The sequence below is a fragment of the Lampris incognitus genome, chromosome 12 (assembly GCF_029633865.1).
Source record: "Lampris incognitus isolate fLamInc1 chromosome 12, fLamInc1.hap2, whole genome shotgun sequence".
Classification (NCBI taxonomy): Eukaryota; Metazoa; Chordata; class Actinopteri; order Lampriformes; family Lampridae; genus Lampris; species Lampris incognitus.
The window spans coordinates 30,100,903-30,125,458 of record NC_079222.1 but is presented as its reverse complement, the minus strand read 5'-3'; the positions used below and the strand labels follow the sequence as shown (position 1 = coordinate 30,125,458).

General features: G+C 43.2%; 1 protein-coding gene across 1 annotated transcript in view; it reads left to right on the top strand.

Annotated features, from left to right (window-relative positions):
• Nucleotides 1-24,556, top strand: part of nnt (nicotinamide nucleotide transhydrogenase) — a 60,627-nt gene that overhangs the window by 14,239 nt on the left and 21,832 nt on the right. Inside the window, exons 7-14 of the mRNA XM_056290941.1 lie at nt 175-362; nt 1,371-1,504; nt 4,228-4,419; nt 6,770-6,923; nt 11,328-11,489; nt 18,928-19,038; nt 22,251-22,396; nt 23,354-23,549. Of these exons, the coding sequence (XP_056146916.1) occupies nt 175-362; nt 1,371-1,504; nt 4,228-4,419; nt 6,770-6,923; nt 11,328-11,489; nt 18,928-19,038; nt 22,251-22,396; nt 23,354-23,549 (1,283 nt within the window). The remainder of the gene's footprint in view (nt 1-174; nt 363-1,370; nt 1,505-4,227; nt 4,420-6,769; nt 6,924-11,327; nt 11,490-18,927; nt 19,039-22,250; nt 22,397-23,353; nt 23,550-24,556) is intronic.

Below are 24,556 nucleotides of genomic sequence, written 5' to 3'. Positions count from 1 at the left end.
CCGTTAAAGGGTTTTTTAAGGGAGTTGTTCCTTATCCGATGCGAGGGTGTAAGGACAGGATGTGTTGCTATAAAGCCCCTTGAAGCAAATTTACAATTTGCGATATTGGGCTATACAAATAAGATTGACTTGACTTGACTTGACTCAGAACCCTTGTCTTCCTTCTCTCCCCAGAGCTGCAGCCCTGGAGCAGTTCAAGTCCCTGGGTGCGGAGCCCCTGGAGGTGGATATTAAGGAATCAGGAGAGGGCCAGGGAGGCTATGCTAAGGAGATGTCTAAAGAATTCATAGAGGCAGAAATGAAACTGTTTGCCAAACAGTGTTTGGATGTGGACATCCTTATTAGCACTGCTCTCATCCCTGGTAAGCACATGGACACATGCTCATGCATCCTCATACCCAAGACGGCATGTAGCATAAAAAGTCGCAATGAAGAGAGGTGGACGATAGGTCTACACTAGTGCTGCACGATTTGGTGGAAAAGTCCTGTTGCAATTATTGTGGACAATATCGCGATTTGCGATTGCAATATACGTAATAAATAGATTTATACATATATAAATAATACAAATTTGTCGTGTTGCTGCGACATGTAACGACTTCCATTTTGCGTGTTTTATACAGTACCTCTTTCTGCTCGATGTCACTGAGTTTGAATCCAAAATATCGCCATATAACAGAGGTCATATTTTTTATTTTTTATTTTTGCCACCAGTTCAATTGACGTTAACCTGCTCGTTGTCATCCGTACCCATTTTTTCCTTCTTTCTGGTCTGCACATGGTACACCAGATAGTCATGTGACCGTAGACTGCACACACCTCACTGCCTAAACAGAGACTGATTGGCCATCTCTTAATTATGGACGTAGATATGCAGACTGCACACAAACACACGTTCACACATGCACGTTTTATTATTTAATTAAATCGCAGCCTTTTGCGGTTATGTAATTACACAGGCTGACTTTGCAATTGCGATTAGATTAATCATGAAGCACTACTCTACACTACATCATCATGTGGTCAGCTGTAGAAAACATATGGTCAGCGTTTTGCATAATTTGTCCATGTGCAATTTTGAAATTGCATAAAGAATTTTGGTGTAAAGAACCATCTAGACTTCTTGATTCTTTTTCCAAAAAGCCTTGTACATTTCCTTATATGTTCTTGGTAGGTTGTTGGAAGGAATGACTGTGAGCTGCATTTTTATAAAGAAGTTTAATTTGCCCCCCCCCCAGTTAAAGTCAGTTGTGGTTTAAAGTATATGTTCAGGTAACAAGTAAGAATTGCTTAAGTGTCTGGCATCCAACCTCACTGATACCTACCAACTCAACCTTCCCTGATACCTGTGTTGGTGTTTTAACCTGTAGGTAAGCGGGCGCCTGTGCTGATTTCTAAGACCATGGTCGAGAGCATGAAAGATGGGTCTGTAGTGGTGGATTTGGCTGCTGAGGCTGGGGGAAACATTGAGACCACAGTTCCTGGGGAGCTGTCAGTACACAAGGTAAGCATGCTGAGATTTGTGTCACGTATGGCCTAGCAGCCAGCTTACCCACCAGCACAGGCAAACTGTGCCGCTTTTACACCGCAGGCTCGGATGCCTGATTCACATTTTTTGTTCAAAATCTGATCTACATTGTTTATAACCTTGGTGTTGTGCTGCAACTGACAGTTATTTTCATAAACAATAATCCATGGATTATTGTTCTGATTAATGGTTTAGTATATAAAATGTTAAAAATAATGACAGATGCCCATTACAAGTTCCCAGAGCTCAAAACAGTGTCTTTCAACGGTTTACTTAGTCTAACTAGCAGACAAAAAAACTGTATTAATGTTATTATGACATGAATTTTAGAAAGGCAAGCAAATCTTAGCATTTGTGGGTCTATAACCAGCAAGTGTTTGAAAGTTTTGCTTGATAAGTATCTAAAACGGTGGTGCACAGATGGCACGGTGGCGCAGTGGTTAGCACAGTCACCTCACAACAAGAAGTTCCTAGGTTTGAGCCCCGGGGTAATCCAACCTTGGGGGTTGTCCCGGGTCGCCCTCTGTGTGGAGTTTGCATGTTCTCCCCGTGTCCGAGTGGGTCCGGGTGCTCCGGTTTCCTCCCACAGTCCAAAGACATGTTGGTCAGGTGGATCAGCCGTACTTAATTGTCCATAGGTGTGAATGTGTGTGTGAGTGTGTGTGTGTGTGTGGGCCCTGTGATGGACTGGCGGCCTGTCCAGGGTGTTTCCCCGCATTCCGCCACGTGACTGCTGCGATAGGCTCCATCATCCCCAGGACCCTGAGTAAGGATAGTGGATAGTGAATGAATGAATGAATGAATAAATGAATGAATGAAAGTGTCTAAAATGATTAATTGAATATAAAGATTATAATCAATAGCTTTGCTGTTGACTGACTAATTGATTAATCATCTAATCATATCGGCGCTACCTTTGTGTTTACATGTTTATGCTGCTTATATGAGACACATGCGACACAGCGACTTATGAGGTAGACATAGCAGTTAAGTCAACAGACAAATGGCTTAAATGGAGCTCAGTTTGCTGATACTTATGCTTCTCTTGTTCAATGTCTTGTGCTTCAAAAGCAGGCATTGTATCTGACTGATTTCATTCAGTGGAACCAAGAGCGTTTAGATGCACTACTTTAGTATTTACTGCAGCAATTTCCACCAGCTCCATTGAGACAAGTGTTTGGATGCATAGCAGTCGTCTTTAGTATTGGCAGTGGTGCCTGCAGAGCTCTATTATGATATGCACAAGAACTGTGCAGTGAAAACTACCGGCTTTCACCTTGTCAAGTCTCACACGCCGACACCCACATTCGATGGGCACACTCAAACTATCCATAATTCCTTGATCAGATTTTTTTAAGGTTTGAAAAAATAAACAACTCTTGTTCATGAGTGAGGGTAGGATGGAGCGGGAGATTGACAGGCGGATTGGTGCAGCATCAGCAGTAATGCGGACGTTGTACCGGACCGTTGTGGTGAAGAGGGAGCTGAGCCGGAAGGCAAAGCTCTCAATTTACCAGTCAATCTTCCAGCTCTCACCTATGGTCATGACCTTTGGGTAGTGACCGAAAGGATGAGATCTCAGACACAAGCGGCTGAAATGAGTTTCCTCCGTAGGATGTCTGGGCTCAGCCTTAGAGATAGGGTGAGGAGCTCGGGCATCCGGAGGGAGCTTGGAGTAGAGCCGCTGCTCCTTCGTGTCGAAAGGAGCCAGTTGAGGTGGTTTGGGCATCTGATTAGGATGCCTCCTGGGCGCCTTCCTTTGGAGGTTTTCCCAGCGCGTCCAACTGGGAGGAGACCCCGGGGCAGAGCCAGAACACGCTGGAGGGACTACATGTCCAATCTGCCCTGGGAACGCCTTGGGATCCCCCAGCAGGAGCTGGAGGGCGTTGCTGGGGAGAGGGACATCTGGAGTACCCTACTTAGCTTGTTGTCACCGCGACCCGACCCCAGAGAAAAAGCTGATGAATGAATGAATGAACGAATGAATGAATGAAAAAAATAAAATTCCAGTGAGTGTGTCTCCGTTAGATGGTTTTAAGCAAATAGTCTTCCATTTTAAGATGGAAACGAGCAAACATCCAAAATTTGAATATGCTTCATGTGTTAGTGAACAAGTGCATGCTACTATAACATTGCAGAAGCTCATGGTGAGTAGTGAGGTTGATGAGCCCCTGTGTTTGGAAAACTTCAGAATGAGAGGTGGCACCTTCAACTGTTTTTTTGTGCAGTCGTCCTTCCCGTCGCCTTTCCTGGCAAAGCAATTCTGTTCTCCAGCCATTTCCAGTCAGGAAGTTGCACCACACACTGATTATGACATTAACATGTCATTTTAGTGCAAACATCCGTTCTAAGTGTTTAAATTCAGGTCGGATGTTGACGATTAGAGTTGTATCGGAGTCAAGCTGCACTTGCGAATGAGGCCTGCATTTGGTCTAAATAAAATCAGATGCCATGTGTTTTTCTGCTGTTTACACACTGAGCAATTAAATCTGATCTCTGTCAGATGTTTTGAAAAAAACAAAAACAAAACTGGAATTAGTTTTTATAAGAAATAGACTTTTTCATGCATTAAGAGAATGCATGCAAAAGTATGTAAGATACATCTTCTATAGTGTTGTGTGAAGTTAGACAGAACATGGTCATGATTCCTTTTACAACATAGGATCCGATGTGCATAACTCTCCTTATTTTGTCTTTAGGGGGTGACCCATATTGGATTCACAGACCTGCCCAGCCGTTTGCCCACCCAGGCCAGTACTCTGTACTCCAATAACATCACTAAGCTGATCAGGGCCATCAGCCCCAGCAACGAGAACTTTTACTTTGACGTGAAGGAAGCGTTTGATTACGGGACCATGGATCACGTTGTCAGGGGATCTATTGTCATGCAGGTAGGATGCCTCCTGCAGACAAACACACCATGCATTTATCAAAGGTTGAATTGGTTCATCTGGACACAACGTTTATTGACAGATATGTTTCATCACTCAACTAAGTGACCCCTTCAGTCTAACGTGACTGTAGGTGTCCCCACCCTTATAAACAATATAGTTGCATAACGACTGAAACCAACGATCAGTTTCATATGCAAATATGTGTGACTATTAACCAGCGTTATGATGGTCATGTGTACTACATAGGTACTATTCACAGAGGATTTGGGAGTGTTTGCAATCACAGCATTGTAAGATGGTAACAGATGTACTGGACTGATTCAACCTTCTTTGATTTTCTTATCTGGGTTATTGAGCATGCATCACGATTTAATTTCTGTTGTTTGAATGGATAGAAGATAGCTGGCCCTCGCAGTACCTACCTGGGTCACTAGATGTCACTAAAGGACAGCTGAACCGATCCTCAACCATCCCCAAACAGCCTTGTTTATAGTTTAACTCTCTGTGTTTGATTTTTTTTCCCCTGTAATAAACCAAAAGTTAGAATTGTTCATGAACACAGAGGACATCTCCGACAAGTCTTGATTTAAGCGTCCACAAGTCAGCAAACAAGCTCCCTGCATTAATGCAGGTTCTTACTCTTTGCTGTCAAACGACTGGGATGCAGCAACCTGTGATTAAACAGTTGTAAAAAAATTTTGGAGAGCTTTGTGTACGTGGCTATTTGTGCACATGTTGATAATTTCACCCTGGTAAAATGATACTGCTATTAATCACTCCGTTTCACTTAGTTTTAATGAAATTGCAACAGGTTTCAAATAATTTGAAAAAAAAAAGGCTGCCTAAGCATCTGCTGTAGATTTATTATTACTGTGGAAATGTTGGATAACTAGAATAACAGAATAATATTTTTGCCTTGTCCGGTTTTATCTTTTTTTTGTGAAGCACTTTGTAACATTGTTTTATAGAAGTGCTATATAAATAAAATTATTATTATTATTATTATAACCTGAAAGAAGCAATGGGCCACACTAATTTATGAGCTCAGAGACCCTAAAAAGTAGCAATTTTACATGAGTTCTTGTTTGTTTGTTTTTTTTCTTCATACTATAAAAATTTTTAATAAAAAAAAAATATATATATATATATATATATAAAATCGAAATTTCATCACGTGTTAGAAGTATGATGAAAATACATTGTGTAAGTTAAATTACACATAAACATTAGTTGGCCATTTGGTGACTAATTTAGGGTTTTTGAGGGCCACTAAAGATTTTAAGGTAAACATTTCTTGAATTCTTAGTTTGCTTGTTCTCACAACAGAGTGGTCAAACTGAAGGGTTTAGTTACGAAGGGGCACTCAGAGGGCTGTTGGGAATCCAGTGCCTTGCTCAAGAGCAACTTGCTCAAGAAGATGTCAGTAGATCAGTTCATCACAGACATAGATTGACCTCGGTACCTTGACTGAGGGGCAGTCTTCTTACTCACTATTTTTGTGCCAGTACAAGTAGAGAGAAAACACTTTTTTCAGGTTAAAATTACAGTCTAAAAGCACTGCTTTTGTTGAAAATCTGGTACAAATTACCATTTTCACAAGAGTAAAATAACATCTGGTCGTGCACCTCTGCTCTGACCAACCACATCCCTCTGGACCCATTTATTTATTTACATATTTTTCAATTAACAGAACAGTAGTGCACTTTATTTTAATGATCCTCGATGGACAGCATTTTAAAATTAAATATTTCAGGATTTTTTTCTCCTGTTTTTTTGTCCCCTGAAAATGTTTCTTTGCCCTGATCAGGACACTTTAGTCTTGTAATTCTACCCTTGGACCCGTATCCCAACAAAGTGGCTTTGTCATCCTTGTAAACCTATTTGGTTGTCATGGCTGTACACCAGGTTGTTAAGCCTGTCAACCACAACAGACCCACACTATGCCTCAATGAGAAATGATTAAGGCTGAGGCTTTAACATTGTCCATGAGTCAACAAGATTTGTAAACTGTCCATTTCATGGGTGACTGGGGATCAGTATCACATATAAAACTAGTTTTGAGTGTTTCAGAATTGCAGATAGTTATTTACCAAGTTACAGGGATCAGATTAGCTGTGAATTGATTTTTTCTTTGTTCAAAAGGTCAAGACAATTTCTTGTGGCTGCAATTGACAACTAATGATACCTGAGACATACATAGTGTTACTGCTTGACAGTTAGAATGAGTGTGTTGTTGTAATTTTTTGTTTTTGTAGTAATTGATCGTCAATCCTTTCTTCACTCACAACTGCTGCCTTCCTCCTTTTCTCTCTTTCCCTCTTCCTTTCCCCTTTGCCTTCATGTCTAGAATGGCAAGAACCTGTTCCCAGCTCCGCAGCCTAACAATGTACCTGTGGCAGCTCCACCTAAACCAAAGACTGTCCAGGAGCTGAAGGCCGAACAGGCCTCACAGATTTCTCCCTTCAGGGCAACACTGAACACTGCTGGGGTGTACACTGGAGGTAGGTCAATACGTGTACAAATACAGTAGGGCTGTCACTTGCACAAAAAAAAAGTCCTGTTTGAGGGGTGTCCGGCTGGCCTGGCGGTCTATTCCGTTGCCTACCGACACAGGGATCTCCGGTTTGAATCCCTGTGTTACCTCCGGCTTGGTCAGGCATCCACAGACACAATTGACTATGTCTGAGATGTGGGTATGTGTCCTGGTCGTTGCACTAGTGCCTGCTTGGGTTGGTTGGGCGCCGCCTGTTCTGGGGAGAGGGGGAACTAGAGGGGAATAGTGTGATCCTCCCACGCGCTACATCCCCCTGGTGAAACTCCTCACTGTCAGGTGAAAAGAGGCGAATGGCGACTGCACATGTATCGGAGGAGGCATGTGGTAGTCTGCAGCCTTCCCTGGATCGGCAGAGGGGTGGGGAGCAGCGACCGGGACAGCTCGGAACAGCGGTGTAGTTGGTCGGGTACAATTGGTGAGAAAAAGGGGGAAAAAAAGTCCTGTTTGATGTTCCAAACAGAAATGTAGGCGAGGTCGAGTTTACAGTCGAATTTGGATGTCAAAAATGTATAAATTTCAGTTTAAGTGCCTATCCAGTTACCAGTGATTAGTTGTGCCCAACATATTTTTCTAGGTGTTTGGTGGAGAAGTGGGGGTGGTTTATGTATTTGTTATAAATATCAAATTCATCCGTTCATTTTTGAAGCACTTGTTGGTATGCCGATTTGAATTTAATTTCCATATTTAAATTTAAAGTGAAAGCTCTAATGTGCAGTTTGTGTAGAGGGGGGCAAGGGGTGCTCACATTTCTACAGTCACTTTGACTTGTTAAGGGATGTTGTGCCTTGCTGCATGTATATATCAGAAATTACTAATAATAAAAAAAGTTTATATTTTTTCAGTTTTTATGGGTAGTGTTAGGGAGTAGGATTCCAAGGCTGGGATTAACTGGAACATGGCTGATGATAGCATTTTAGGCCAATGGTGGAATGTAGACTTGAGGCAATAAGTGGGACAGGAAGGGTACAAACACACATAGACACGCTGTTAGTGTCAGGAAGTTTGCATTGTAAAAGCCATCTCATGCTGGGATTTTGTCTGAGGTGGTTCTGAAGCGAGTGGTCCCCATGTTTATCATACACCGCTCTGTATGAGTACCACACATGCTGTTCACGTGTTTAATAAGTTGGTCAAGTAATATTACTTGCCTCTTCGTCTCATCTTGTAGTTATTTTAGAGTAAAGTCTGCTGTACAGCACTGAGCAGATGATTTTATGAAGCACGAGAATATTGTTTCTGCCATTAACTTGTATCGGAGGCCTGTCTCCTGGAGCAAGGTTAGTAAATATCTAGTATCTAGTAGCTGTATCGAGTAAAGATGGATCTAGTATCTAGATGTGTGTAGTAAAGATGGATCTAGTATCTGGTATCTAGTTGATGTATCTAGTAAAGATGGATCTAGTATCTGGTATCTAGTAGATGTTTCTAGTAAAGCTGGATCTAGTATCTAGTATCTCATAGATGTAGCTAGTAAACATGGATCTAATATCTAGTAGATGTATTTAGTAAAGCTGGATCTAGTATCTAGTATCTCATAGATGTAGCTAGTAAACATGGATCTAATATCTAGTAGATGTATCTAGTAAAGATGGATCTAGTATCTAGTGTCTAGTAGATGTATCTAGTAAAGGTGGATCTAGTAGATGTATCTAGTAAATATGGCTCTAGTATCTAGTAGATGTATTTAGTAAAGATGGATCTAGTATCTAGTGTCTAGTAGATGTATCTAGTAAAGGTGGATCTAGTATCTAGTAGATGTATCTAGTAAAGATGGATCTAGTATCTAGTGTCTAGTAGATGTATCTAGTAAAGGTGGATCTAGTATCTAGTATCTAGTAGATATATCTAGTAAAGATGGATTGCTCCTTCTAGAAGATGATACTCCTCCCATTTCTCAGTTATTGGGGGTGTCAAAAGAAGACATGACTCAAGATTTAGTCATGCAAAAAATGCACATGGAAATTTGTGGTTGTTTTGACTTTTACAATGTATTTGACTGTTACACATAATGATATTCTTTAGAGAAATGCACCACTCGGGTTTTTTTTTTTTAAATTTACCTTGACTGTTTACTGTTAATCTTTCCTTCTTGCGCCAACAGACAAATTCCTTGTATGTTCTTGTACTTGGCAATAAATATGATTCTGAGTAGTTTTGTGCTGTAATTAGTACTTTTAAATGTCATGAAATGTATTGGAGTGCTGCTTTTATTTAATTTGATGATTTATATTATTTGCTACAGGTTTGTTAATTCAGTCTAATAAAATGGCCTTGCAAAAATCTGATACGGGGCTTAAACTATTCTCTTTCTGTCCCCAATTTACCACTTATGGATACTTGCAATAGCCCACTTAATGGAAATGACAAAAGGTCTCCTCTTGCAGTTATCACTGTTTTTTTTAATCTTTTTTTCTCTTCAGTCTTAGCGTTTTCCATCTTTTGACAGCATGGCATATATTATTTCAATTGTGAGAGCGGTCATGGACCCGCTTGTGCCAAACTTTGGCACCAAGTGTATCTAAAGCTGCTCTTAAACATACATTCCACAACATTGTGGGAGTAATTTTTTCCAGCATTGCTGTTGTTTTCCCCAGTTCAAATGTCCAACTTGTGTCTGTAATTTATGGATGGCGTTTGATCACACATGAAATGACAGTTCCTTCTTTCTTGTGCCCCGTTTGTGTGAGGGAGTAATTCCCACATTTGAGATTTGTACTGTTAAATTGAACAAAAGGGGCATATGATCAGTGATGAGGCCAGTTTAGCGAAATAATAGTTAATGTACATTTTTAGTGAAATATGTTTTTGCAGTGTTAAGCACATAATGACTCAAGTGAACTCAAGTGAAGGAGTTCAAGTATCTCGGGGTCTTGTTCACGAGTGAGGGTAGGATGGAACAAGAGATTGACAGGCGGATTGGTGCAGCATCAGCAGTAATGCGGACGTTGTACTGGACCGTTGTGGTGAAGAGGGACCTGAGCCGGAAGGCAAAGCTCTCAATTTACCAGTCAGTCTTCATTCCAACTCTCATCTATGGTCTTGAGCATTAGGTTGTGACTGAAAGGGTGAGATCGCTGATACAAGCAGATGAAATGAGTTTCCTCCGTAGGGTGTCTGGACTCAGCCTTAGAGATAGGGTGAGGAGCTCAGACCTCCGGAGGGAGCTCAGAGTAGAGCTGATGCTCCTTCGCGTCGAAAGGAGCCAGTTGAGGGGGTTCAGGCATCTGGTTAGGATGCCTCCTGGGCCTCCTTCCTTTGGAATTTTTCTGGGCACAGTCCAGCTGGGAGGAGACCCTGGGGTAGACCCAGAACTCACTGGAGGGACTACATGTCCAATCTGGCCTGGGAACGTCTTGGGATACCCCAGGAAGAGCTGGAGGGTGTTGTTGAGGAGAGGGACATCTGGAGTGCCCTACTTTGCTTTCTGCCACCGCGACCCGACCCCAGAGAAGCGGCTGATGATGAGACGAAATGAGATGAGATGAGCACACAATGAGCTGATTTTATAAGAATTCCTCTGTATGAAGTACTTCTGCTATAATAGTACTCATTTTATCAAAAACGTTGTAACAACTTTGTTTCTTGGGATAGTTTTGGCCTGGTGACACTTACGTCATAAAAATGATAATGGATTACATTTATATAGCGCTTTATCTCAATACCCAAAGTGCTTCATAGTGAAGAGGGGAAACTCACCTCAACCACCGCCAATGTGTAGCACCCACCTGGATGATGCATGGCAGCCATTTTGTGCCACAACGCTCACCACACATCAGCTTGAGGTGGAGAGGGAGGGTATCGTTGAGCTAATTACACTGGGGGAGGATTAGGCGGCCAGATGGAGAGAGCCAGGTTGGGAATTTTGCCAGGACTCCGGGGAACCCCCTACTCTTTGAGATAAGTGCCATGGGATCTTTAATGACCACAGTGAGTCAAGACCTCAGTTTAATGACTCATCCGAAGGACGGCATCTTCTACAGGTCCCCGTAACTGCACTGGGGCATTGGGGTTTATATTAAAACCGGAGTGAAGACTGCCCCCTACTGGCCCACAACACCTCTTCCAGCAACAACTTATTTTCCCAGGAGGTCTCCCATCCAAGTACTAGCCAAGCCCGTACCTGCTTAGCTTCCGTCATTCGGAAGAGCCAGGGTACATGTTAGTATGGCTGCCGGCTGATCGTCATTTAATACCCCTGGATAACCATTGGTGTATTCATTGATTGACTGTATCATCTTTGGCTAGTAAAAAAAAAATCTACATTGTAAACCATACCTTTTATCAATAACACCCAAACCCTCTCTCTGTCTGTCTGTCTGTCTGTCTGTTTGTCTGTCCGTCTGTCTGCCAGGTTTTACCACCCTGCTTGGTCTAGGTCTGGTTGCTCCCAATGCTGCCTTCACCCAGATTGTCACCACCTTTGGCTTGGCTGGCATTGTGGGATATCACACGGTGTGGGGGGTTACTCCAGCCCTGCATTCTCCACTCATGTCTGTCACTAATGCCATCTCAGGTGAGTTATGTAAATTGTAGATGGACTCCATTTATATAGGACTTCTGTAGTCTACGAAGCACTTAAAGCACTTTACAGTAAATGCGGTATTGATGATTTGCGTTATATTTGCTGTCTACTTTTTTTAATCCTTTGATTTTCTACCTCAATTTTTTCTGTTAGGGTAAAGTGGGGTGATGAATGACATTATTACTTATGAACATTGATTTGTGTGCATATTTGTCTTATTGCGCAGTAAGTTTGGCATTTGATCAGGTTGAAACTTTTCTCTCTTACATTCAGAAAAAGGCTGCACATTTTTTAACTAATTTTCTAATTTACATTCTCTCAGATTTAACTCATACCAATTTTCAGTTAAAACATCATCCAAACATATGACTGACAAGCGCCAACGCAAGTGTCTTTGCTAATTTCAGACCGACGCAATTGTCATTTTCCCATTCAGCGCCCACGTTGTTTATATAACAAATGTACTTGCATCCATCTGAGCACCCATGGGCGTGTTGGTCTTAAAATGAGGTGTGGTCAGGCGCATTGTTAGCACATTGCTATCTCGAGGAAGCGGGAAGCGATTGTGCGATTGACCAACAAAAAATTGGTCTTAAGTCAATGGCACAGTGTGTAATATGTGCCTACATAGGTGGGTGCACCCCTTTCCTCATACATGGCAAATTTGCCATTATAATAGCAATCCGCCAAGGTGCAAGCGCACCTGGCTTTTAAGGGGAATGGAAGATGACACTGTGATTGGTTTATTTCATGTTACACCCAAAACAGGGTGGTATGGTGGCGCAGTGGTCAGCGCTGTTGCCTCACAGCAAGAAGGTCCTGGGTTTGAACCCCGGGGTTGTCCAACCTTGGGGGTCATCCCGGGTCGCGCTTGGAAAATGGATGGATGAATGGATGGACACCCAAAACACATTTATGATTAATTAAGAGACTAGTAAAATAAAACCCCTGTGCCTTACTTTGTGCTCAGATTATCCGTCGTTAAACAAGCAAAAGTTGATTTGGACGTGCCCTAATGGCACTTGCGCAACGTGCTTTAGACCATGTGGTTGGATCGTTAAAATATAGCCCTTAGTCTTGGTTGTTGTATGTTAACCATCTGTCCAACGGCTGAACGATGAAGGGACATTTATCTCTTATATGCTGGTGTTGAGTCAGTGTTGCCAGTCTTAAGAGCTTCACATTTGATATGCCATCCTCCAGTAGATCTAAATCCTATGGTATGTAGATGACTTTATGGAGTAGTTTAATAGTCTTGAAGTTCTGCCCTGAGGCGTCTTGGCACTTCTGGCGTCACAATGCTGGAGCAGATGCAAGGGTTCCCTGGCCCACTGCATCATCAGGAATGTGTTGTCTCTCTGTGTGAGAGGAGAGCGGCGTGCCAGAATCTGAATAGCGTCTCTTGATGAAGTACAACAGGAGCAGAATGAGCAGGTTTGGTTACTTGATGCTTCAGCGGGCATATCTACCACTGAAGCTGGCTTCCAGTCCCCTTGTTTGTGTCGGGAGTCAAAGGTGTTTCTGATGTTATTCCATGTGTTGTAATGAAAGAGAAGGGGCCTGATTTGTATTAATGCAGTTGTAAGCATGACTAACATGATAGTTGGAAATTTGGCCGTGTCATGTGTTGTTTGGCTGATTTTGGGCTAAATACAACAGTGTATTTTCAGCTTAGACTCAAAGTGTAAGTTTATACTCATGACAAACCACCCCTTTCTAAAATGTTTGATTAACTGTGTGTTGCGCCAGGGATTTTCTCACTTTGGCCTTTTGGCCACATGTTTTCTGTCATGAAGTTTTTTTAAAAATCTTTTTTGGTTTTGTCTGGGTGGCACAGTGGCACAGTGGTTAGCGCGGCCGCCCCATAGCAAGAAGTTCTGGGATGCAACCCTGGGGGTCGTCCCGGGTCGTCCTCTGTGTGGAGTTTGCATGTTCTCCCCGTGTCTGTGTGGGTTTCCTCCGGGTGCTCCGGTTTCCTCCCACAGTCCAAAGACATGTAGGTCAGGTGAATCGGCCGCACTAAATTGTCCCTGGGGTGTGTGTGTGTGTGTGTGTGTGTGTGTGTGTGTGTGTGTGTGTGTGTGTGTGTGTGTGTGTGTGTGAGTGAGTGAGTGAGTGAGTGAGTGAGTGAGTGAGTGAGTGAGTGAGTGAGTGAGTGAGTGAGTGAGTGAGTGAGTGAGTGAGTGAGTGTGAGTGCGAGCGAGCCCGCCCTGTGATGGACTGGCAGCCTGTCCAGGGTGTCTCCCTGCCTGCCGCCCAATGACTGCTGGATAGGCTCCAGCATCCCTGCGATTGGGATAAGCGGCTTAGACAATGGATAGATGGTTTGGTCTGAAGATGACTGGATAATTTTTGAATATTGACTCATTTCTCTCTTAGTAGACAGCAAGGCTCGTATGTGTGTGTCATCTCTGGGACCAGTTGAACTTGGTGCCAGTTTGGTCCAGTGGCATCAGTCACTGCCCATCTCATCTCACCTGCCTTATAAAATGAATAATAAATTCTACCTACTTTGACGGACTGACTAATGCAATGTCCTGAACATGATAATTTACCTGTAATGGTTAGGCACTTAATAGATCTTCATTTTGGTAAATAAGAATATTTTTAGATAGGATCTTAAATGTCGGTTTATTTTAAATTGCTTATGGTAATTTTGATTATTTGACTCACTGTGTGTGGAATCCCTCTAGTCATAATGGGTCACATTTTTTAATACCTAGAAAAGAAAAATGGTTGTTCAGAAAGGGCCTCATGTTGGTGTCATAGAATGAAACTGGTGATTTTTAGGCTGACTGTATTGTATTAGATTAAGGTGACAAGTTTGCACGTGTCTTTTCACATTTTATAATATAATACTCCTTTGTCAAGCTTTGCTGTTTTGCTTCTTATTTTGAAAATTTGTCTCTTCCAGTTTCCTCAATGTCAGCGAGTTTACAACAATAGAATAGTGTGATTCAGGGTTGGGCGAGCATTTCTGTTTTCATATCGTCCAGTCGTGGCTACTCAAGATTGCCGATAGATGATCTGATCGCCAGGGGGCGCCGGGAGTAAGGGGGGTGGGGAGTTGCATTACAGTACGCCAGTTTCTAAGAGTAAATAATAAAGTTACTTGTTATCGAATTTGATTATGGGTGAACAAACACATTTCTACTGTTAGAATATTTTTATTACCTTAATAATAACATTCTTAGTAGTAGTAGTAGTTTATCTATTTGTTTTTCATTAAATAATTTATTCTCTGCTCAGCATTATTAATGTTAGAATTCAAGAATTTAATTTGAAGTAAAGATTTTGAAATATTGAATTGCTACATGAAGAAACATTTATAAAAGAGTTAACATTTTATTCAAAATATTCAAACATTGAGGAAATCTATTTAATAACATTCACTTCTATTGAAACAACGGCTCCCTTTTAAAAGTCTGTGGTGTGTGTGCTTGGTGTGACAATATCACAGCATCATGTTCCATTTAACATTATAACCTTATCTTTAATATCGCAATCCATTAACTATCATATCATGGCCACAACATTAACTACTCATAATAATAATAATGATAATAATGATAATAACAATAATAATAATAATTTATAATAATAAAACATTTAATAATGATAACAATTGATGATATTACGACTACTACTACTACTACTAATAATAATAATAATAATAGCTCTAATGGAGAGCAGAGCAAAGTTTTGGTGAGCAGGCGTATTGAGAACAGCTATGCGGGGGTGTCAGATCCATGGAAAAGAGACAGCAAACTGCTTTGTAATTAAGGATTAAAATTCACTCATGCTGATTAATGGGCTCAGCGGGCAGACACGCTGCTCCACCGGAAACGTCACTAAATTCACAGTAGGGTGCAGATTCTAGACATTATATTCTTAACATCTTAGTTCTGATAGGTTAAAATCGCCTTAATATCGGCCAGTCGTCGATCATCCCTTCCGTCATCGCTATATGATCCGATCGCCAGTTGGCATAAGCGTAGTGTGATGCACAACAAAGAAGCATAATGAAGTTTGTGCTGCCCAAGTCAGAATACCAGACAGGTGACTTGTCGGTGCAGCAGTTGTTTCTAGCGATCTTGACCTCTGAAGGCAGGGTTTCCACATATCAGTCCAAGGTTTCGTCCATTGTTACCTCCCTTTTAACACTAAGGGGTTAAGGGGTTACCGAGGTAAGTGCATGTGTGTGTTCTCGTGGCTTTGATCGCTCTTAAACGCACACATGGGGATCGGAAGTAACGCGCTGTCTGTGATCTTTGGCACTTGGGGAAGTATTTGGCCTTGTAAACTAATGCAAACAACCCCGAGATCAGAGGCGTCTTTTGTGGTGTCCAGTAGTGTAACGATCCTTTTATTAGCTAACACCTCGGTCCTACGTTCAAGCCATCCTCACACCGTGTTGCTTCACCCTTTGTCTGTGTGCACGCTGTTTGCATGTCACCCCCTTCATCCTCTTTGTTCCATTAAACTCGTTTTTTTTTGTTTTTTTTTCCAGTCCTGCCCTCTAGTTGGTAATTTTCTGCACTGCTGCCAAATTTGCAAAATTCCTTTCAGCATGTGGCGCATTTAACTGCAGTCTTTTAACATGTTTTACAAATTAATTAAATTGAAGGGAGCTACTACACCAAACGTAGGGAATTTGTGTGGTAATGGAAGCCTCGCAGGATCACCGGAGGGATGAAAAATCAACAGAGCTCGTTTGAAAATGTGGCATATGTGAGCGTGCCTCGAAGCTGTGAAACCATTTGAAAGTTCATTTAAGCAGCCGTCTCGCTTCTCTCTCTCTCTCTCTCTCTCTCTCTCTCTCTCTCTCTCTCTCTCTCTCTCTCTCTCTCTCTCTCTCTCTCTCTCTCTCTCTCTCTCTCTCTCTCTCTCTCTCTCTCTCTCTCTCTCTCTCTCTCTCTCTCTCTCTCTCTCTCTCTCTCTTCTCTCTCCTCTCTCTCTCTCTCTCTCTCTCTCTCTCTCTCTCTCTCTCTCTCTCTCTCCGTGCTTTCTGCTCCCCTCTGTCTGTCCCCCATCTCCTTTTCCTCCCTGTCCAGGTATTTTTCCCTGCATATTGGCGTGGCCTTATTACCATTACCTTTTTATTCCTGTCACTGACTGACTGCGGTTATGGAAACAGTGAAACCAGTGGAATTCTATAGTCGCTCTGCAGGCGTCATAAAGAGGCACGCTAACACACACACACACACACACACACACACACACACACACACACACACACACACACACACTCACACACAGACGTGAGGAATCCTGCTGGAATTTGGGGTTGAGTGAGGGACAGTTATATTTTCTATGGGGAGATTATAGCGCTGCAGTGGGCAGTGGCTGTGACAGGTGGGTTATTTCAAATTTTTAGCCACTAGCTTTATATCCGATGTCTCGCTGAAATGTACCCTTATATCTGGCATCCTGACAGATGCTTTAATCTACCTGAGAGCCCCGGTTCAGTCTTACACACTGTCTGTGCACGGTTAGGTGATGTTTTTTCTCAGAAATGTGATAACATATCCAAATTGGGATTAAAATCACCCACCCAGACATAATGAGTGTATGAGTGTATGTGTGTGTGTGTGTGTGTGTGTGTGTGTGTGTGTGTGTGTGTGTGTGTGTGTGTGTGTGTGTGTGTGTGTGTTTTCCCTTTTAAGCCCACTGATGCAGTCTTTTCTTCTTGAATGGCTAATTTGTAGTTTTTAGTGACCTGATAAACCTGTGATTTCTGTTTCATCTGTATGACTGTATCCCGTATTTTTCTGTAATAATAATAATAATAATTTTCCCACATTTCCCCCGCATTTTTAACATTAACAATTAATTATTATTATTAATATAATAATAATAATTATTATTATTATTAATTAAGTCATTTTTAAGATTTTTGCATTTTTATTTATTTTTTATTTTTTTCAAGGATTTCCCCGCATTTTTAACCCGGAGAAAATCTCTTCTGTGAAACAGTTTTAACTCAGTTATATTGTCAATCCAATACAGTTTTTTTTCTTTTGATATCCATCATGTGCGTAGAAGTGATGAAGGCTCCAAGTGTGAATTACATGGAGGGAGTTTTCAGCGTGTTTAGGTTTTATGTATTCTCATTATGTGTTATCTTTGAAACAGTGCCCTGTATTATTTTAAATGTAAAATGTGAAAGGTCAAACTGCAGTTAAATTTTAGCTTTGATAGATCATCACTAGTGGAAAGATAGTACAAAGTTTTACTTTAAAATTCCTGTATTTACGAAAAAATATACATATTTATATGAGCAAGCCACATTCTAGCTAGCAAATGGTGTTTAATTGTGCTTCCTCTTCGAGCTGCGTCCGAAGAGGAAGCACCGAGGGTGGTCTGACAGGACATGGAAGCGGGGCAGGCTAAGCTAACTGCTAGCCCATGCAGACCGGCAGTTCCGACATTCATCCTGACTGGCGTTCGCGCTCTTGGGCAGTGATTTTTATTTTTATTTTTTGGATATGTTGGATATATGTTTTTGTAGTGTTGTAGTTTTTGTAGTTTTGTAGTTTTTGTAGGTTTTTGGTAGTTTGGATATATGTGTTCTTGTAGTTTGGATATGTGTTTTTGTCTTTGTGTTGCACTGCTGTGGGCTTGGGGAAACCACATTTCATTTCATTTCATGCACGAAATGACATAATGTTCCTGATGAATGAAGTGTTCCTGATTCCTGATTAGGTAATAAATTAATACAATAATAATAATAATAGATACTTAAGCATACAGTAATTTTGATGTTGATATTTCAAAGTGCTACCCCCAAGTGGTTCATGGATGTAATAAGAGGAGAGGACTAAACTTATCATTAAGGTCTTTAGGTTTGTGAGCATTACAGTCTTAAAGAGGAAAGACTGACGATAGGTCTGGGGGTAAACGTGTAAGTACATGGGTGTGACTTAAGTGTGTTTCATGCATATTGTGAAAAATGGGTGATAGAGGAGTGCATGGGTGAAAAGTGAGAGTAAGATTTGTGCGTTTGAAGTAAGTCCCTGCAAGAACATCTTACGTTAATATATGCACCAGTTTCACAGAAGAAGCGATCACATGAGCTCAACTGGGTTCTTACACAAGCCTGTGTGCATGTGGGGAACAGCCGCGGAGAAACTCAATGCCTGTAGACTAGGCTACTGCCTGTGAGTCATTATAGACCTGATGTTATCAAGAAGCCATCAGGACCTCTCCTGGTAAATGGACACACTTGTTGTCCCACTCGCTGTTTTTTTCTTCCTCATTTCAATGGTGACTTAAAGTAACCTACAGCATAATGAAACACATGCAGGGTTGTGGTAAGACGTTTCATCCCATACTTGAGATAAAGTATTCATATCATAGAGCTGTTTCATGTGATATTGTGTAAACGTGGTGAAGTCTCAGGATTTATTAGTTTAAATATATATTGCAGGTCTGACAGCGGTGGGTGGTCTGTCGCTGATGGGAGGAAGCTACACACCGACATCTACTGCTGAGACGCTGGCTGTGCTCGCTGCCTTCATTTCATCCGTTAACATCGCTGGTGAGTTCGCATTCATGCCTGACGGTGTTCCCTTGCTAGCGTTGGAAACCGAGTTTAATAAATATCACATTTCGTCAAAAGATTGAAATTGTATTTTCAGTTATACAAAAAAACATGTTTTGTACCAAGTCCTACATCTGCGTCTTTAAACACCCCTGCTTAGACTAAAGTCAGAGACTCTGGCTTGGACCATGCAAATCCATCCGTGCTATTAAACTTAATAATATTATCCATTATAATGACACCGTATTCCTGTTGCTCTTGTTAAAGGCATCACGTCATGATGGCCCTGGTGAACACAGTGTACTGTGAATCCATTTTAATGCCCAATAGTTCACAGCTAGAACAATGAGGAGATTTTGATGTTGGCGTTTGGACAGTAAAGGTACATGTTGGGGGCATCCAGGTGGCGTGGCGGTCTATTCCGTTGCGTACCAACACAGGGATCGCCGGTTCGAATCCCCGTGCCGTGTCTGCAGGTCCGAAGCCAGATGTGGGTATGTGTCCTGGTCGCTGCACTAGCGCCTCCTCTGGTCGGTCGGGGTGCCTGTTCGGGGGGGGGGGGGGGAGTAGCGTGATCCTCACACACACTACGTCTCCCTGGTGAAACTCCTCACTGTCAGGTGAAAAGAAGTGGCTGGTGACTCCCCATGTCTCGAAGGAGGCATGTGGTAGTCCGCAGCTCTCCCCGGATCGGGGAGGCACGGTGGCGCAATGGTTAGTGCTGTCGTCTCACAGCAAGAAGGTCCTGGGTTCGAACCCCGGGGTCGTCCTACCTTAGGGATCATCCCAGGTCGTCCACTGTGTGGAGTTTGCATGTTCTCCCTGTGTCTGTGGTGGGTTTTCTCCGGGTACTCCAGTTTCCCCCACCATCAAAAATACATGCATGTTAGGATTAATACTCCTGTCTGTGCTCCTGAGCAAGGCATGGCAAGATGAACTGGAGTCTGCCCCCTGGTGGTGCACGGCAGCTGCCCACTGCTCCTAGCTACACAGCTAGGGTGGGTTAAATGCAGAGCAGAATTTCCCTACGGGTATCAGTAGAGTTTACCAAAAAAGAAAAAAAAAACTCAGCAGAGGGGTGGAGCAGAGATCGGGCCGGCTCGGAAGAGTGGCCGGATACAACTGGGGAGAAAAAAGGGGGGGCGGAAAAAAGCCGGAAAAAAAAAAAGGACGTGTTGGATCGATTCAAGACATTCATCAAACTGTCCAAAGCTCCTGTTTCCAAAGTGTCAGCCTGCTCAGGCCACACCAAAGGCTCTCTGAGGTATGTGTGTGAGATCCAGAACACCCACTGAGGTTAAGGGTCATTATAAGGTTGTGAGTCCTGCCACAATACCTGTGGCAACAAGCCCTGTGGCCTTGTCAATGCAACAACTGTTTAAACCACTTATTAGTCCCTAAGATCTTCCATGAGTTCCCCCTTAATAAAATCATGCCAAAAACACCACAGCATTTATAGAAATACCTAGTTTCTTTTAAGGGGTGGCCATTTTATTTTTTAATCTCCACCACAGGTTCCACATGCACATTTCTGCGTGGTCTACCGCACGACCCATAAACCCTCGGGAGCAGAATAACGAACATTCCATGGAAAGGGACAAAAACACAATAGTTTAAATGTAGTTTTCAATAAGACTGCGTGTGTTTTAATAAACACGTCGCTGGCCGAAGCCTCCCATTCCCTCGTCTCCACGCTCTGTGAGTCCAGACAGGCATGGAAAACACCTGGATCTACGGTTTTTTCATTACCTGCCGTCAACTTAATTCAGCTTGACTGATTGTAAATGCCAATCTCAATTTTTTTTTTCTTACTTAGCTTTTTTTTTTTTGCCCCCCCCCCCCCCCGCCCCCCTTGTCTCCCCAAATGTATCTGGCCAGTTATCTCGCTCTTCCGAGCCTTCCCGGTCGCTGCTCCATCCCCGCTGCCAATCCGGGGAGGGCTGCAGACTACCACATGCCTCCTCCGATACACGTGCAGTCGCCAACCGCTTCCTTTCACCTGACAGTGAGGAGTTTCACCAGGGGGACGTAGCACATGGGAGGATCACGATATTCCCCCAGTTCCCCCCTCCCCCCTCAAACAGGTGCCCCGACTGACCAGAGGAGGCGCTAGTGCAGTGACCAGGACACATACCCACATCCGGCTTCCCACCTGCAGACACGGCCAATTGTGTCTGTAGGGAGGCAACACGGGGATTCGATCTGGCGAGCCCCGTGTTGGTAGGCCACGGAATAGACTGCCACGCCACCCAGATGCCCTGCTTAACCTTTAATCAAGCATTTCAGTGGGATAAAAAATGGGATCAGACAGTGAGTTGGCAAAACATTTCTCAGGACAATTGACTTTCAGTGCTGATCTTTAACGCTGCCCAAAGAGGAAATAATTCCATGATGGCATAGGCGATCTTTATGATCTTGGACACTTGTTTTTATTTTATTTTTTTTTTGATTGTAAAACTAAGATTACCCTCAAGAAAGATTACAAGAAAGCATAGAGAGAGATTGGAGCTGGTCTAACTGGGAATGCCAAAGTTTGCTGATGACCTCAGATGGGAGTGGGGATCTGTGTCCGGCTCGGCTCCTGAAGCCTGGCGGAGGTTTTACCTTGGCAAGTGAAACTAGATCGTTACCTGTGTTCGTGAAAGTAATTACGGGCTCAGAGCTCCTATTCTGAAAAGCTTTAAAACAAACATATATGAATACGAGTCCTGACTTTGTTCCGATATCCAACCGGTACATTCCTCCATCTTAATATATCAACTCACGTCGGGCTGTAGTAAAAATAGTCACATTGTTATTACTGCTGCCTTTTAACCAGGCAAGTATTAGACTAAAATTAGAAGAACAGCTGGAAAGAGACAGACAGGTGTTGGGTTCTGGATTACCCATGTGTGTGTGTGTGTGTGTGTGTGTGTGTGTTCGAGAGAGGGAGAGAGTAATGCGATCTACCTCAGTAAAGCGGTTGAGACGCTGTTTGGTCTTGGTTTGATACTTTTGGGGTTTCCCACTTGAAATATTTAGTCTGACATAAAGTACACTTGTTAAATTCCTACATTTGCCATCGGGATCGGTCAAATTTTATTTCAGTTTGTGGTTTTTAAAACACCTGTTATTTGAAAGTGGATCTGTTGCCACTCACTTCAGGGCTCCTTTACCCTCTCGTCTGCCCCCCCCTTCTCTCCACTCACGCTAACTGTTTCTCCTCCCAGGTGGGTTCCTCGTGACAAAGAAGATGTTGGACATGTTCAAGCGGCCCACCGATCCTCCAGAGTACAACTACCTTTACATGCTTCCCACCGGTGTCTTTGTCGGAGGCTACGCCGCGGCTCTGCAAGCCGGGTACAACATTGAACAGGTGTGAGAGGACGCGTTTGTGTCTTCATCCATGATATTTTATAACCCCTCATTTTCAGTTCAGCTCAACAGTGTGTAAATGGTTTCACCTCAAATATTTGCTTAAATCCCAGTAGCTGGTAAATGCTAGTCAGTAAACTATGTGACAGCGACAAGGTCCTGGGTTCAAACCCTGGGGTTGTCCAACCTTTGGGGGTCATCCCAAGTCGTCCTCTGTGTGGAGTTTGCATGCTCTCCCCATGTCTATGGTGGGTTTTCTCCGGGTGCTCCGGTTTCCCCCACCATCAAAAAGACATGCATGTAAGGGTTAATACTCCTGTCTGTGCCCCTGACCGAGGCATGGCAAGACGAACTGGAGGTGGTCCCCGGGTGCTGCACGGCAGCTACCCACTGCTGCTAGTTACACAGCTAGCATGGGTTAAAAACAGAACGTAATTCCCCTACGGGGATCAATAGAGTATATATATGTATTTATAAAAAAAAAAAATCAAAATTTTCCATTGTCTACCAACACGGGGATCGCCGGTTCGAATCCCCATGTTACCTCTGGCTTGGTAGGGCGTCCCTACAGACACAATTGGCCGTGTCTGTGGGTGGGAAGTCGGATGTGGGTATGTGTCCTGGTCGCCGCACTAGCGCCTCTTCTGGTTGGTCAGGGCACCTGTTTGCGGGGGGAAGGGGCAACTGGGGGGAATAACGTGATCCTCCCACGCACTACATCCCTCTGGCGAAACTCCTCACTGTCAGGTGAAAAGAAGCAGCTGGCAACTCCACGTGTATCGAAGGAGGCATGTGGTAGTCTGCAGCCCTCCCCGGATGGGCAGAGGGGGTGGAGCAGAGACCGGGACGGCTCGTAAGAGTGGGGTAATTTGCCAAAAGTACAACTGGTGAGAAAAATGGTGGAAAAAAAAAAACAACTTGTAAATCCTCTTAAGTTTCCATTTGATCTTTCCCATAGATGATGTACCTGGGTTCAGGTCTGTGCTGTGTTGGAGCCCTGGCAGGCCTGTCAAACCAAAGCACAGCCCGTCTGGGTAATGCCCTAGGAATGATGGGTGTGGCCGGGGGCATTGCTGCCACTCTGGGTGCCCTCAAACCTAGTCCAGAGCTCCTGGCACAGATGAGTGCAGCCATGGCAGTGGGTGGTACTGCTGGTGAGTGTGTGTGTGTATGTGTGTGTGCAGAATTGTGTGTTTGCAAAGGCGTGCCTTACATCAGTTTTAAATGTCATTGTGTGCATCTGCATGTAAAGTTGCATGTTTTGCATGCTTCGCCATGCTAAGTTGCAGGTGTGCAACTTAACGTGTGTAACGTTCAGATCAAACACATGACTAACTGCCGGCCAGACACAGGAGGTCTATAGGAATGGTCAGCATCATGCCTGAGTCACACAGTTTTCCCTCGTCTCACTCTCTTTCCGTGTCTCTCTCCCTGCCTCCCTCCCTCACTGTCCCTCTCCCTCTAATTTAAATGCTAATTGTTCCAGTAACAAAGCTGGAACCGAGACTAAACCATCTATTCAGACAACAGTGCACTTCCAGATGCCCACATTAACTTTGCCAGGCTCACATCAACATACACACACACGCACACACACACACGCACGCACGCACAAAGCTCAGGCTCACTCACAAACATGGAATTTCCCCAAACAACCCTCATCTGCAGCACCTGGTTCCTTGGACTGACCCACTTCCCAGCAGAACTCTTTACTGTGTGTGTGTTTGTGTTTCTATTTTTTGTGTGTGTATGTGTGTTTGTGTGGTCGAGTGTGTGTACTTGGCTTACATGTAAAGGCCCGAACAGATCATGTTCCAGTGGTTGGAGGGAAATGTGTCGGTCCCCAGTGGGACCAACATCCAGTTTGTCTTCTAATAATGATTTATGTCGTCCATGATTCCTAATAACAGCCCCACTCCACGAGACATCTATGAAATATCGCGGTCAAAATGTCACGTTTTGTGCTGATACAAACACATCTATTGAAAGACCATTTTTGGCCAGTGTGTTTGTGTGTGTGTGTGTGTGTGTGTGTGTGTGTGTGTGTGTGTTTGTGTTTGTGTGTAATGGTGGTGTTTGTCCACAAGTCATAGTGACTGCATCCATCTGTGTTTGTTGACTTATTTGAAGCTGTCGCCATGGCAACTGAAACATTAGCGAG